This window comes from Budorcas taxicolor, chromosome 5, assembly GCF_023091745.1.
Source record: "Budorcas taxicolor isolate Tak-1 chromosome 5, Takin1.1, whole genome shotgun sequence".
NCBI lineage: Eukaryota > Metazoa > Chordata > Mammalia > Artiodactyla > Bovidae > Budorcas > Budorcas taxicolor.
Genome location: NC_068914.1, coordinates 42,930,631 through 42,945,359, shown reverse-complemented (window position 1 = coordinate 42,945,359; position 14,729 = coordinate 42,930,631). Strand labels below are relative to the sequence as shown.

The 14,729-nt window shown below is 49.1% G+C and overlaps 1 protein-coding gene across 1 annotated transcript in view; it reads right to left on the bottom strand.

Annotated features, from left to right (window-relative positions):
* PGBD5 (piggyBac transposable element derived 5) overlaps positions 1–14,729 on the bottom strand; it is a 97,276-nt gene that overhangs the window by 11,505 nt on the left and 71,042 nt on the right. Inside the window, exons 4-5 of the mRNA XM_052641459.1 lie at positions 5,327–5,507; positions 2,254–2,451 (exon numbers count right to left, since the gene is read on the bottom strand). Of these exons, the coding sequence (XP_052497419.1) occupies positions 2,254–2,451; positions 5,327–5,507 (379 nt within the window). The remainder of the gene's footprint in view (positions 1–2,253; positions 2,452–5,326; positions 5,508–14,729) is intronic.

Below are 14,729 nucleotides of genomic sequence, written 5' to 3'. Positions count from 1 at the left end.
TAAGGAAGCGACCAAAGATGAACCTGAAGACTTATCTATGAAAATTTTCACTATATCACTCTTCATATTGTGAAAAAAAAATGATCATTAATAGGGAACAAGATAAAGAATTATGACACAATCTAAGGATGAAATACTAGGTAGTTTAAAAAATCATGTTTTTGAAGCACAGCAGAAGGACAATCACACCAGAACTATCTCCATTAAGCAGCAAGGCCCTTAGATGAAACCAGGAAAAGGACTCCAAGTGGGGAGCATGCCAACATCATAGCCTCTACTCTGCAAGCCCCTCGGCCATACCCAGGGTCTCCTCTCTCCCAGATGGGCTCACAGTGTCCACAAGCCTTAACGGGGCAGGGAGGGCTCAGGGGCTTGGAGATGGGGGGCGGTCTGTGGCCAGGCTGTGGACACACACCTTGAGATTTTTAAGGGTGTCTAGGATTTGGAACTTCATGATTAATAACAGAGCGCACACTTTAGAAAAGGAAAGTATCACTGAAATGAACACGAATACTCGTTTCAGCTTATTTAAAAACCAACCCTCCCAAAATTTTATTGTCTTTGCCCCTTAACAGTCTCTTTCCTCCTTCCCTTGGTGTCTGATTAAAGGGCTCTAGTCCTTGAGACTAGGGTTTTCGACCCTATTGCAGGCTTTTCCCTACCGTTCCCAGATGCAGTCTTTTCTCTGCCACCTCATTGCACCAGTTCGGACATGGGGAATCTCCTGCTTTGGGACATCGTTTCAGAGGCCATCACTTAAAATAATTTGGTGGGAAGCAACTCCAATACCCAAGACCCACACCTTCCAAGATACTTCGATCCTCTGGTCCTGCCCCGAGGCCTAAGCGGATCCTTCAGCTGGCAGGGCAATTCCAAAACTCTCCTCTAGGTGCCCTTGATACAGAACCTGATGGGTCGGCTTTCGCCACCCCCACCCCCACACCCCTGAGTGGGGTAACAACATCCATGTGCCTTGACTGTAACCTACACTGAAATGTTACACGAGGTGTGTGTGGAGGTGAGGGATGGGGAAAAGTGAAAAGAGATGCTAAATACCACACACAACATATATACACACATACCACACACATGCATACACGCATAGCAATACACACACTACATACACACCCGAGTTCCTTGGCAGTGTTTCTTTAATAGTAAGGACTGCCGTGCTAAGTCGCTTCAGTTGTGTCCGAATCTGTGCAACCCTACGGACTGTAGCCCACCAGGCTCCTCTGTCCATGGGATTCTCCAGGCAAGAATACTGGAGTGGGTTGCCATTCCCTTCTCCAGGGGTTCTTTCTGACCCACTGATCCAACTGGCGTCTCTTAACGCCTCAGGTTAAGGCATCTCTTAACCTGCATTGGCAGGCGGGTTCTTTACCACTAGCACCACCTGGGAAGCCCAATAGTAAAGACAAAGATGTCTTAATGTAAAGGAACCCAAGGGACTTTTCAAGTACACTGAAAGTGAAAGGCACTCAGTTATGTCTCACTCTTTGCAAACCCATGGCCTGCTCCTCTGTTTATGGAATTCTCCAGGCCAGAATACTGGAGTGTGTAGCTGCTCTCTTCTCCAGGGGATTTTCCGAACCCAGGTCTCCTGCAATGCAGGTGGATTCTGAGCCACCAGGGAAGCTGTAAGTACTTTTGTAAAGGGTCCCTTTGTCATTGCAATTTTCTTTTCTGCTATTTAATAATGTTTGAGCTGTGGGTTCCCTTAAATACAAACATTGAAAAGATAAGAATGGTGCACTGGGATGACCCAGAGAGATGATATGGGGAGGGAGGCGGGAGTGGGGTTCAACGTTGGGAACTCATATACACCTGTGTGGATTCATGTCAATGTATGACAAAACTAATCCAGTATTGTAAAGTAAAAAAAATAAAAAAATAAAAAGCAGAAAAAAAAAAAAAGAATGGTTGACTTTTTCCCTCCTCCCATGAGACTAGATTTTTCACAGAATCCTAAGTGATGAAGCGATTATGTAAATGCTGTTCAACAGAACCAATTATCACACTATGTATGACCTAGGGACCTATGTGGGGAACTGCTCGGGTCATCTGCAAATGCCAGCCTCACGGCTTCTCCTGATATAACAAGTCCCAGGGCGCTGACAGCCTGTGGGCGCAGGAGGGCCAGCCTCCATGCAAGAAGCAGCAGGCATCACCCACTCCACGGCCTAGAGCTAAAGAGGGGCAGGGGTCAAGCCCAGCCTCCAGAGCCCCACCCGGGGCCCCCAGTATGCCCACCTTGCTGCACGGGCGAGTAGGCATTGGTCAGGAAGCGGAAGTGCCCCTTGTTGTACCAGCAGATCAGGGACATGCTCCCCTTCATCCGGATGCTGTGCTGGCCCCGGGCAGGTGGTGTGGCTGGGCTGCTTAGCATGGAGGGCGGCAGGCCGGTGCAGTCACTCTTCCTGGAGCTGAGCAGGCCACAGCAGTAGATCCCTGCGGGTACAGGGACCGCACAGCCTCAGGGCGGCTCCCCCGCTTCCCCAGGAGAGATGGGAAATTTGGGAGCTTTCATCCCAGACGTGCTGCCTCCCCCTCACTTCTGTATGCATCTAAGATCACACAGAAGACCTAAGGCAAGCAGAGCATCAGCAGTAAGATGGCAGTTCTCATGGCCAGGGGGCTTGCGACCTGCCAGTGCAGGGCTGAACCTGTGGACCCATTCTCCCATCTGCTTCTAGAACTTCTGAGCTCACGTGATGCACATGAACTTCAGGCTCTTGGTTGGGCGGGCAGAGACGGGCATCATTAAGCCCAAACCAGCTATGTACCCTACCCCTCTCACCAAGACTCGCCATCTACAGGGCACTTCGGGAAGCTCCGCCTGTGTGCAGCCTGTGAAAGGCAGAGGGGGGAGTCATCACATGACACGTGCTTTGTGGGGGTGGTGAGTGGTGGAGTTTTCTGGGGGAAGAGCTTGAGCAGGGCCTCTGAACTCTAGAATGTTGCCTGCAGCAGAAGCCCTGCAAGCAGGGACCAACTGAAATAAGGAGGCTTCTCCAAATTCTTCCAGGACTCAAGGTCTTTCCCAGTCCTCACTGCTCATGGGCTCCCCTGGGGAGCCACAGGGAAGCCCGCTTCTCCCCATGCCCAGAGGAGACGTGAAGGGGCCTTCTGACTAGAGACTGGGGAATGGTCTCCCCGATGTCATGGGGATGAATTTCCTGTCACCTTTTGTGGTGGAAGGACTCTCACGATCTCCTGTCCTTCCACTGCCTCGGTCAGACCCTTGGGGGGCACGCCCAGTCTCGCCCAAAAGAGGGGGGCTCCCCACGGCTCCCACCACTATGATCCAAATACCCACACTCCGAGATTTACAAACGAGAATCTGTCTTCAAAACAAGAAGAGAATTCAGACGAATGAGGATAATGTTTAAAATTGCCCACCAGGCTTGATGAACACAACCACCCAAAGAGCAGCTGCATTTTTCTAACAGAAGAAGAGAATCTAGCAGTGCACAAGTTTATTTATGAAAATAGCGATTCTCATGTGACTATCGTTACAAAGCAGTCTCCATGCGCCCAGGAGGCACAGCCAGGCTCTCAGCTATGACTTCAACCCGGGCTGCCCGTCGGCATTTCCTGGGGTCACCAGAGCAGAGAACGCAGAGTCCCTGGGGGTGGGGGCAGCCATCCATGGGCAACATGGAGACCACCTCCCCGCCCGTCAGGCACTGCAAGGGGAGCCCAGGGAGTCATATGAGAGGGAAAGACTCAAATTCCATGTCTAATTACTGTTTTCCACTAAAAGATTCTCCTCTATCCTCTAGTTCCCTGAGCAGGGAGGGCCCTCTTCTTCCCAGAACACAGGCCAGCGGCCCAGGTCTCAGGGAAGCCTTTGGTGCCCTCTGTACCTACCACTCCCACCAGGCCCACGCTATGAGAGTGGGACCCTTGGTCCAGGTGGCGAGGTGGGATGAGGCAGCATCGGGCCTGCAGGGTCCACAGAAACTGTTCGCGCAGTTCTGGGAACCCTCGGGGTTTCGTGCCATGCCCGTGACACTCCTACTGGGAGCCAAGCAGGCCAGGGGACATGGCAGCCCCAGTGCTCACCACATGCTCTTACACGGGGACACATGGCGCTGGGTTCATGAGCACTGGGGCCAGTTTTCTCCAACTTGACTTCCACGGCCCTGCTTCACAATGTCTGATCTGTCCACAATGAATTCTCTCAACAATTAAACCCTGAGCCCTGCTGGAACCAGAGTAGTGAGGTGCAGCCCAGGTCAGCAGCCCAGGGGGTGCCTCATCACAGCTGCTGAGGCCACAGGTCAGCAGCTATGGGCTCCCTATTACTTGAGAGGGTTTGTTTTTAAGGCCAGACTTCAGATCTGTTGCTAAGCAACAGGTCTGCAATTTCAGTGTCTGGAGGAGCTGAGTGGGGGTGTTCTAGGTTTTTCCTGAGTGAACAGAATACAAATCCCAAATGCAGGACCAAGTAAGAATAGATGCAGCCTGCCACGGGGCTCCCTGACTCAGCCGGGGTCTGCTTCTATAGCCCTAATTCTTTTGCTCAATCTTTTCAACAAATGAACCAGGGATCTTAGCACTGAGGGGAGCTAACACCTCTCTGAGGCCCACTGTGCAGTTGCCTGTATTAATCCACACAATTCTCTGTCCAACTGGAAGGGGTGACATGACAGCTCACAGACTGGGGAGTTCAGACTCCCTAAGAGCCTTAGGAGAAGCTGTGCCTTGATGCTGTGGATTTAATATTTGTGCCCCATTCTCAATTCCTACGTCGAAAACCTAACACCTCAGATGAGGTGATGGTATCTGGAAGTGGGCCTTCAGGAGGTGATTAGGTCGGAAAGGTGGAGCCCTCATGAATGGGATTGGTGCCCTTAGAAAAGAGGCCCCACAGATTCCCTCATCCCTTTCCCCACGTGAGGACACAGGGAGAAACCTGCAGCCTCATCTAGACATGCTGGCACCCCGTCCTGGACGTCCAGCCTCTGCAACTGGGAGCAATAAATCCCTGCTGTGTATGAGCCACCCACTCTGTAGCACTCTGTTATGGCAGCCCATTAAACGCTAGCAAAACTCCTTGGATGGCCTGGCCTCATCACAAAGGACACAAAGGAGTGCACCCAGAAAACCTGTACTGACCTGTCCCCTAGACCATAAGCTTGAGACAGGTCTCTGTCTACATCTCTGGGGCCAAGCAGGGCAGACAGGCAGCAAGGCCCTCAGGCTCAGGCTTTCTCATCAGGCATTCTGGGGGCCATGCTACCCACCCGAACCCCCAGCCCCATCTCCACACTTCTCAAGGGGGAGGGGCCTCATTCAATCCGGTCCCCACTTGGCAAACCTTGCTTTTCAAACTCTTCAAACAGGGTCAGGCTGGTGATGCTGGGCCCAGTGAAGATGATGTAGTTCTTCCCGGCCGCGTTCCGGCACAGGCTCCTGGCCACCATGCTGTGTAGCTGGGGCTTGTTCTTCAGTGCATCCAGCCCATCAGGGCCACCGCCTTCCTTCAGGTGGACATAAATCTGCATCAGAAACACACAGGGGTCAGTGAGCTCACAGCACGACCAGGCTGGGGTCCCATCATTTGGGAATCACAGGCTTTTGCCACCAGGCCAGGAATGTGGGAAAGTCACCCCGTTTCAGGCCATCTGTTCCACAGCCCCCACAATCTCTGTGGTCCACAGAGACTGGTCACTTCCTGGCTGCCCTGCAGCCCAGTGCCGCAGCCCAAGACTGCAGTTCGGACCTGCCAGAGTAGAGAAGGGAAAAGGTCTAATAGTTACAAGTAATGCATCTGGCCGCTGAGATCACATGCAAAGACATTTGCCTGTTCTGAAGCACAGAAGTCATGTTCACAGTAAACAGAAATAAAGGCTACTTCCCCTATAAGAACGGATCCGTGTACTTTCTGTTCGCATACCGCTTTTTCATTTACAAAGCATGTCCACAGTTACAGTAACCAACAAGTGGGCAGAAGGGGCAGCCTTCACTTCATACTGCAGAGGGAGAGACAGGATTTAAAACCCATGTGACATCCCAGGACCAGCAAAGAGGATGTGCTGAAATTCAGTTCAGTTCAGTTGTTCAGTCGTTCAGTCATGTCCGACTCTTTGTGACCTCATGAACTGCAGCACGCCAGGCCTCCCTGTCCATCACCAACTCCCGGAGTTCACTCAGACTCACGTCCATTGAGTCAGTGATGCCATCCAGCCATAACATCCTCTGTCATCCCCTTCTCCTCCTGCCCCCAATCTCTCCCAGCATCAGAGTCTTTGCAAATGAGTCAGCCCATTGCATCAGGTAGCCAAAGTATTGGAGTTGCAGCTTCAACATCAGTCCCTCCAATGAACATCCAGGACTGATCTCCTTTAGGATGGACTGGTTGGATCTCTTTGCAGTCCAAGGGACTCTCAAGAGTCTTCTCTAACACCACAGTTCAAAAGCATCAATTCTTCAGTGCTCAGCTTTCTTTATAGTCCAACTCTCATGTCCATATGTGACTACCAGAAAAACCACAGCCTTGACTAGACAGACCTTTGTTGGCAAAGTAATGTCTCTGCATTTTAATATGCTGTCTAGGTTGGTCACAACTTTCTGTCCTAGGAGTAAGTGACTTTTAATTTCATGGTGGCAATCACCATCTGCAGTGACTTTGGAGCCCAGAAAAATAAAGTCTGATACTGTTTCCACTGTTTCCCCATCTATTTGCCATGAAATAATGGGACTGGGTGCCAAGATCTTCGTTTTCTGAATGTTGAGCTTTAAGCCAACTTTTTCACTCTCCTCTTTCACTTTCATCATCAAGAGGCTCTTTAGTTCTTCACTTTCTGCCATAAGGGTAGTGTCATCTGCATATCTGAGCTTATTGATATTTCGCCCGGCAATCTTGATTCCAGCTTGTGCTTCCTCCAGCCCAGCATTTCTCATGATGTACTCTGCATATAAGTTAAATAAGCAAGGTGACAATAGACAGCCTTGACGTATTCCCTCTTCTATTTGGAATCAGTCTGTTATTCCATGTCCAGTTCTAACCGTCGCTTCCTGACCTGTACACAGGTATCTCAAGAAGCAGGTCAGGTGGTCTGGTATTCCCATCTCTTTCAGAATTTTCCACAGTTTATTGTGATCCACAGAGGCAAAGGCTTTGGCATAGTCAATAAAGCAGAAATAGATGTTTTTTGGAACCCTCTTGCTTTTTTGATGATCCAGCAGATGTTGGCAATTTGATCTCTGGTTCCTCTGCCTTTTCTAAATCCAGCTTGAACATCTGGAAGTTCACGGTGCAAGTATTGCTGAAGCCTGCCTTGGAGAATTTTGAGCATTACTTTACTAGCGTGTGAGATGAGTGCAATTGTGCGGTAGTTTGAGCATTCTTTGTCATTGCCTTTCTTTGGGATTGGAATGAAAACTGACCTTTTCCAGTCCTGTGGCCACTGCTGAGTCTTCCAAATGTGCTGGCATATTGAGTGAAGCACTTTCACAGCATCATCTTTTAAGATTTAAAATAGCTCAACTGGAATTCTATCACCTCCACTAGCTTTGTTCGTAGTGATGCTTCCTAAGCCCACTTCATTTCACATTCCAGGATGTCTGGCTTCAGGTGAGTGTGAGTGATCACACTTTGGTGATTATCTGGCTTCTGAAGGTCTTTTTTGTACAGTTCTTCTGTGTATTCTTGCCAGCTCTTCTTAATATCTTCTACTTCTATGAGGTCCATACTATCTCTGTTCTTTATTGAGCCCATCTTTGCATGAAATGTTCCCTTGGTATCTCTAATTTTCTTGAAGAGCTCTCTAGTCTTTCCCATTTTATTGTTTTCCTCTATTTCTTTGCACTGATCGCTGACGAAGGCTTTCTTATCTCTCCTTGCTATTCTTTGGAACTCTGCATTCAAATCGGTATATCTTTCCTTTTCTCCCTTGCTTTTCACTTCTCCTCTTTTCAGAGGTATTTGTAAGGCCTCCTCAGACAGCCATTTTACTTTTTTCCATTTCTTTTTCTTGGGGATGGTCTTGCTGCCTGTCTCCTGTCACGAGCCTCCATCCATGGTTCATCAGGCACTCTGTCTATCAGATCTAGTCCCTTAAGTCTATTTTTCACTTCCACTGTATTGTCATAAGGGATTTGATTTAGGTCATACCTGAATGGTCTAGTGGTGTTCACCAGTTTCTTCAATTTAAGTCTGAATTTGGCAATAAGGAATTCATGAGCCACAGCCCACTCCCAGTCTTATTTTTGCTGACTGTATAGAGCTTTTCCATCTTTGGCTGCAAATTACTACACAATAATTACTGCTGAATTACTACACAATAATTTTAAACCATGTCCCATGACCATCTTCTGAAGACATCATCTAAGACACAGATGCAGGAAGTGGGAAGGGAGTTAAGAAGTGAGTGGTCCTCCCCACATTTGACTGAACCGTGAAGAATCACCACATGGGTATTAACTACTGCCCCCCCCTTTCTGAGTGCTCATGGTGCTCACCGTGCCTGTCACACAGCCCAGGGACCACAGCCAGCAGCTGACGGGCAGGGAGCCTCACTCTGACTACCCTGAGGCACAGAACTGCTGAATGCAGGCCTGGTCATGCAGACTGAGAACAGCCGAGATGGGGCACAGGGAGGACTGGCAGGTCCCCAGTGCTGCCCTTGGCCAAGTGACCACAGACAATCTCTTGCAAAATACGGCATCTGATGTTCCTGAGGTAAAGGAAGAGCAGGTGGTGTGGGTCTGCCTTTAAAAGCCGCTCATCCTTGAGGAATCATCAGGGAGGACTTGGCTTCCCCTCAGCCTTGGGGGTTCATGTGGCAGGACTTAATACTTCATTTTGGGGTCTTTATGCCTTTCCCACCTAGATCCCCAGAAGGAACCCCTGACAGACAGTAAGACACTGAGGTGAAGAAGCTAGTCATCTCTGCCAAGCATCATGTGTGGCTGTGGCCAAGCAAGCACATTTCCTCAGAACCTGTCTTCTCTCCTTCAGCAAAGCCCAATGCTACAGCCATGCCATAGGTTTCTGCACCAGTTCTGACTCACAGGATATCCTGACACAACCACGCTGGGCACTCTGTCCCCAAACCCACCTCAGTTCAGTCACTCAGTCATGTCCGACTCTTTGTGACTCCATGGACTACAGCACGCCAGGCCTCCCTGTCCATTACCAACTCCCGGAGCCTACCCAAACTCATGTCCATTGAGTCAGTGATGCCATCCAACCATCTCATCCTACATCATCCCCTTCTCCTCCCACCTTCAATCTTTCCCAGCATCAGGGTCTTTCCAAAGGAGTCAGCTTTTTGCATCGGTCGGCCAAAGCACTGGAGTTTCAGCTTCAGTATCACTACTTCCAGTGAATATTCAGGACTGCTTTCCTTTAGGATGGACTGGCTGGGTCTCCTTGCTGTCCAAGAGACTCTCAAGAGTCTTCTCCAACACCACAGTTCAAAAGCATCAGTTCTTCAGCACTCAGCTTTCTTTATAGTCCAACTCTCACATCCATACATGACCACTGGAAAAACCATAGCTTTGACTTTGCTGGCAAAGTATTGTCTCTGCTTTTTAATATGCTGTCTAGGTTGGTCATAACTTTTCTTCCAAAGAGTAAGCATCTTTTAATTTCATGGCTACAGTCACCATCTACAGTGATTCTGGAGCCCCCCCAAAATAAAGTCTGTCACTATTTCCATTGTTTCCTCATCTACTTGCCATGAAGTGATGGGACCAGGTGCCATGATCTTAGTTTTCTGAATGCTGATTTTTAAGCCACTTTTTCACTCTGCTCTTTCACTTTCATCAAGAGGCTCTTTAGTTCTTCACTTTCTGCCATAAGGGTAGTGTCATCTGCATATCTGAGGTTTTTTATATTTCTCCTGGCAATCTTGATTCCAGCTTGTGCTTCCTCCAGCTCAGCGTTTCTCATGATGTACTCTGCATACAGGTTAAAAAAACAGGGTGATAATATACAGCCTTGATGTACTCCTTTTCCTATTTGGAACCAGTCTGTTGTTCCATGTCCAGTTCTAACTGTTGCTTCCCGACCTGCATACAGGTTTCTCAAGAGGCAGGTGAGGTGGTCTGGTATTCCCATCTCTTTCAGAATTTTCCACAGTTTCTTGTGATCCACACAGTCAAAGGCTTTGGCATAGTTAATAAAGCAGAGATAGATGTTTTTCTGGAACTCTCTTGCTTTTTCGATCATCCAGTGGATGTTGGCAATTTGATCTCTGGTTCCTCTGCCTTTTCCAAATCCAGCTTGAACATCTGGAAGTTCACAGTTCACGTACTGTTGAAGCCTGGCTTGGAGAATTTTGAGCATCACTTTGATAGTCTGTGAGATGAATGCAACTGTGCAGTAGTTTGAGCATTCTGCCTCAGGACAGTAGTTTTGTCCCACATGTTCCCTGAAAGGAAACCTTCCATCCACACACACCCAGGATTCTCAGCAGAGTATGGAAGGTGCAGTGCTGGAATCCCTCAGGCCCAACCCTGATGACACCCCACCTGTTTTCCGAAGTTCCCTGGAGAGATAGGGCAGTCCCTGGCACACTCTGCCTGAGGCAGGCAACATTTAATAGGATTAAATGCAAAATCCTATAACCAAGCTAAAAAACTTAACTGCATCTAGTATGGGATGCAAGAAATATGACTCAGCAAGAATATTAAAACAAGCAAAATACTAAACACTTGGAGATGGATGACTGCAGGCCTCAGATACGTATCTTGACTTCCATTAAAAACCAAGGTGGTGACCATCTCATTCTTCCCTGGTCACATCACGGTCGGTTCTCTGGGATGCCACACTTCCCAAGGTGTAAAGAGAAGGGTGGTGGTCGGCATATTAGTTTTCTAGGGCTGCCATAATAAAGAGCCACAGGGAGGAGCACAGAGGACTCCAAGAGCTCCTCTTTGGCTGCAGAGCTGTGCTGCGGAATGATGATTACAATCTTTCTAGGGCAGAACCAAGTTGAATGTAAACAAACAGGTGGAAAACAGATCTGCTTGAATCAGAGCTCTTACTAACACTCAGAGCTATTCAAGCACTGAATGGATGGCCTCAGATATGCTCCAGGACAAGTCAGCAGCTGCTTGGAAGGTCTGAGCTTCTCATGCAGGAGGTGTATGCCAATGCCAAAGGATGGTTCAGAACCACACAGAGGCCAAGTTCAGAGGCCCCAGTAAAGTAGACATAAGACGTCACCCCTCCTGATGAACCCACAAGCCTTGATTCATGAGAGGATGCCTGGAGTGGGCAGGGCTAAACGTGGCCATCAGGGTGACCAACACCAGCAGAATAAACTGACCCTGCTTACGTCCTAACAGCAAAGGGAACATTGCTTCTCTCCTGAAGCTAACAATACCCTGGAAAGAATCACATCTTTCTCACCAGCAGCTTTCCCAGCTGGGGTACTGGGTGAGCCAGAGCCCTACAAACTTGTCTTCAGAAATAAAAGTCAGTGTTTTGGAAGGCAGGTTATCCAGGTTCTCAGATGTGAGATACCTGCCAACGTCACCCTCTGATTTCCAGACCAGACTCAGCTGCACAGACTAGTGTCCTCCCTTCCACCCCAACACACTCTCTGCCCTCTTTGGAAGCGTGGATGTGCTCGGGGTTGGGGGTGGGAAAGGGTTGGCACGCAGAGGCTGTTGGCACACAGAGGCCCCAGTCCCTGTGGGGACAATGCTGGGAAGGGAACCGAGTGTCTGGCCAGGGAACAGAGGATCCCGCCAGCCCGAGGGGCTGGCCACTTCTGCTCATCGCAAGCACCAAGGCCTGTCAGCAAGGAACTGAAGGTAAGGAGGATTCCTCACTCAGACTCGCCCATCAGGGCAGAAGAGGGCCCTTGCCAGTACTCAGAGCTGCGTGATGTCACTGAGGTCAGGTCACAAAGTACCGCCCTGCTTCCTTTGCCATAGGCACAGCAACACATGGCACCGTCAGGGCAAACGCCACCATCCTGCAAACAAGGCGGGGGCAGGGCTGTGTTGTGACTTTCATGGGCCTTTTTGCTCCCATGGGCCTTGTCCTCTGTGAAAAAGTATTTAAAATTATATTTTACAATTGCAGTGGCATAAATATATTAATATCATATATTAAAGCACTTTCTTCAACTTACAATTTTTATTTTTTTCCCCTTCTGGTTTTGAGAGAAGCAAAAGCATTGTCAGCCCCTAAAATGTTATGGCCCTCAGCACTGGTTCTGCAGTACTGTGGAGCCATCGGCCCAGGCGGTGGGGGGAGGCAAGGAACAGATGAGGGATGCCTGAGCCCAGCTGTGACGGTGCTGAGTCTGAGGTGCGGAGGGCCCTCCCAACAGAAGCCACAGGAAGAGGAAGGTGTAAACTGGAGGTCAGGGAGGGTTAGCACGTGTGGGTGCGCAGAGCTGAGCCAGGCTCCTGAGGTCACCAGCACTTGGGGGCCTCCCATGGAGGAGACGCTCACAGAGACCTGCAGGGGAAGGAGGGCAAGGAAACTGCCCAGCATGGGAAGGATCAAGAAAGTCCAACAGCCTGGCTGGAAAGCAGTGGCGGTAGTGGGGTGAGTATAGCTGGTGGACACTGCTGACTCCTCCAAGGTCATGGAGCTCAAGGCAGAACCAGAACAGAAGTTGGTTTCTAACTACATATTACTTATATATATATATAAATATATAAATATTATATATACATATATATGTAGATTATATAAATTACTGTTTATATATATAAATATATAATTATTTATATAAATCCAGCCTAATAGATGATTTCTACTTTCACACACACACAGCTATCCTCTCCTCACACAACTTATTTGATGTTTCTGGACAGATATACACACTCAAATTTAGATACATTATACTCTTGCTGCTTTTTCACTGTGTACTGAGTCATCACAAGCCAAGTGGTTCACACAGCACCCACTTAAACCTGGTTCTGCAGGGCATGGGTGAGACTCTGTTCAGGATACCACAGTCAGCATTGCTGGCTATGTGTGCATGGTTCTCTGCTGGTATGAACTGGCAGAGGGGCCTCTCAGTCCCTAGAGGTCACTGCCCTCCCCCCCTGGGCCCCTTCCAGCTTCAAAGCTGGCAGTGGAGACTCTGCCTTGAGTTGAATCCCTCCTGTGCTTCCAAGCTCTTTGCCAGGAAGAGGTTGCTCCTTTAAAGGCTCGCCTCATTAGGTCAGGTCCACCTGGGATCATTTCCTTTCTAAAATCAACGGACTTAGGGCCACAGTTATATCCACAGAATCATATTCCTCCCACAGCAACACCCAGGTCAGCGTCTGAGTGAAGCACCGGGTGAGGCACCCCACATGGGAGCAGGATCTGTGGGCACCTTCAGGGTCCGCCTCCACCCATGGGGCTCGCTGCTCAACAGCTGCATGCCTATGACCACGGGACCAAACACCATGGCTTAAGAAGGGCACGCTCCCCCACCTCATTATTATTAATAAAAGCAGCAGAGTGGTGGTGACATCAACTTTTATTCTCTGGCAAATAGACTGATTTCAATGTACAAGGATGCACATAAGCCAGCAGAGACTCTCCTTACCGAAAGACCCCACACTGTGAGGGCTTGGGAGTGTTTACTCCTGCTGGGAACTCTGCCGTGGTATAGTCTTTCTCTCTGTGTGTGTGTGTGTGTGCGCGTGTAGATATGCTGACTATATTCTTAAATGGCTCTTTTTATATGTTGGAATTATAGATATTTTGAGATTTTTATGTTTTTGATGTTAAACACATAATCCAATTTAATCAAAAAAGACAAACTAAACATAATCACAGAAGAAGCCCCCCAGTCAGAACTACCCAAGCGCAGGCCCATGTGGAGCTCGTCTGTTGCTGAGAGCCCCCCCTCAGTCAGTGCTTATTAACATGCTGTGCATTGAGACCACGCCTGGAGGTGACGACAGCCCCCACCTCCCCTGCAAATAACACACTTCAGAAGCCATGACGCACGGTGGTGTCACAGGGCCATCTCAGATGACTTAGCTTTGCTTGTCCCCACAGGCAAGTCCGAACACGCAATTTCCCAGATTCCAGGCAGCCTCCTTCCAAGGAGTATTAAGCTGCTCCATCAGGAGAAGCGGGGAGGTGCGGGGTCAGACATCCTCCTGTTCCTATTGAGACTGAAACTGCCATGAGCCAGGGAACCCAAGGAGGGTCTTGACCTGTGGCACTCAGTACTAGAAGATAATGAGTTTGAAGTGAACATAAAACAGGATCTATATTTAAATAAGTAACAAAAATAGTAATGTCAAAAGTCTCAGCTGAGGGGCAGGGTTTTCAATGAACTGTCAACTGGGCAGTCAAAACACCACAAAAGGACTCAACCTGCCTGACAGGTGCCATCGGGTCAGCTTGGTCCAGCTCCCGCTGGCCTGAGTTTGCTCTGGCTGAGTTTGCTCTTAGCTGGTCTAAGATGTGAACCTGTATCCCTGAGTGGGATGAATGAAAAAAATCATAACCTTCTATGGATTCTTGTATCTACCACGCACCATTGCTCTGACTGGGGAAGAGAGGCAACTGATTGTGTGCAAACCTGAGGGCCTCCCTTAAACAATCTCGTCAGACCCCGAGGAGGGCAGCACTGGGCACCACACGCCTCCATACACTGCGCGGGGGGCTCCCAGAAGACAGCGCCCGGGACACAGCGCTCATTTAGACGCCTAACTGCTGCCTCTCCAGCTTTTCATAGAGTTCTCGCTCTCCATCCACATATGCGGAGAGCGTCATTACACTAGAGCTTTCCTCCTGCATG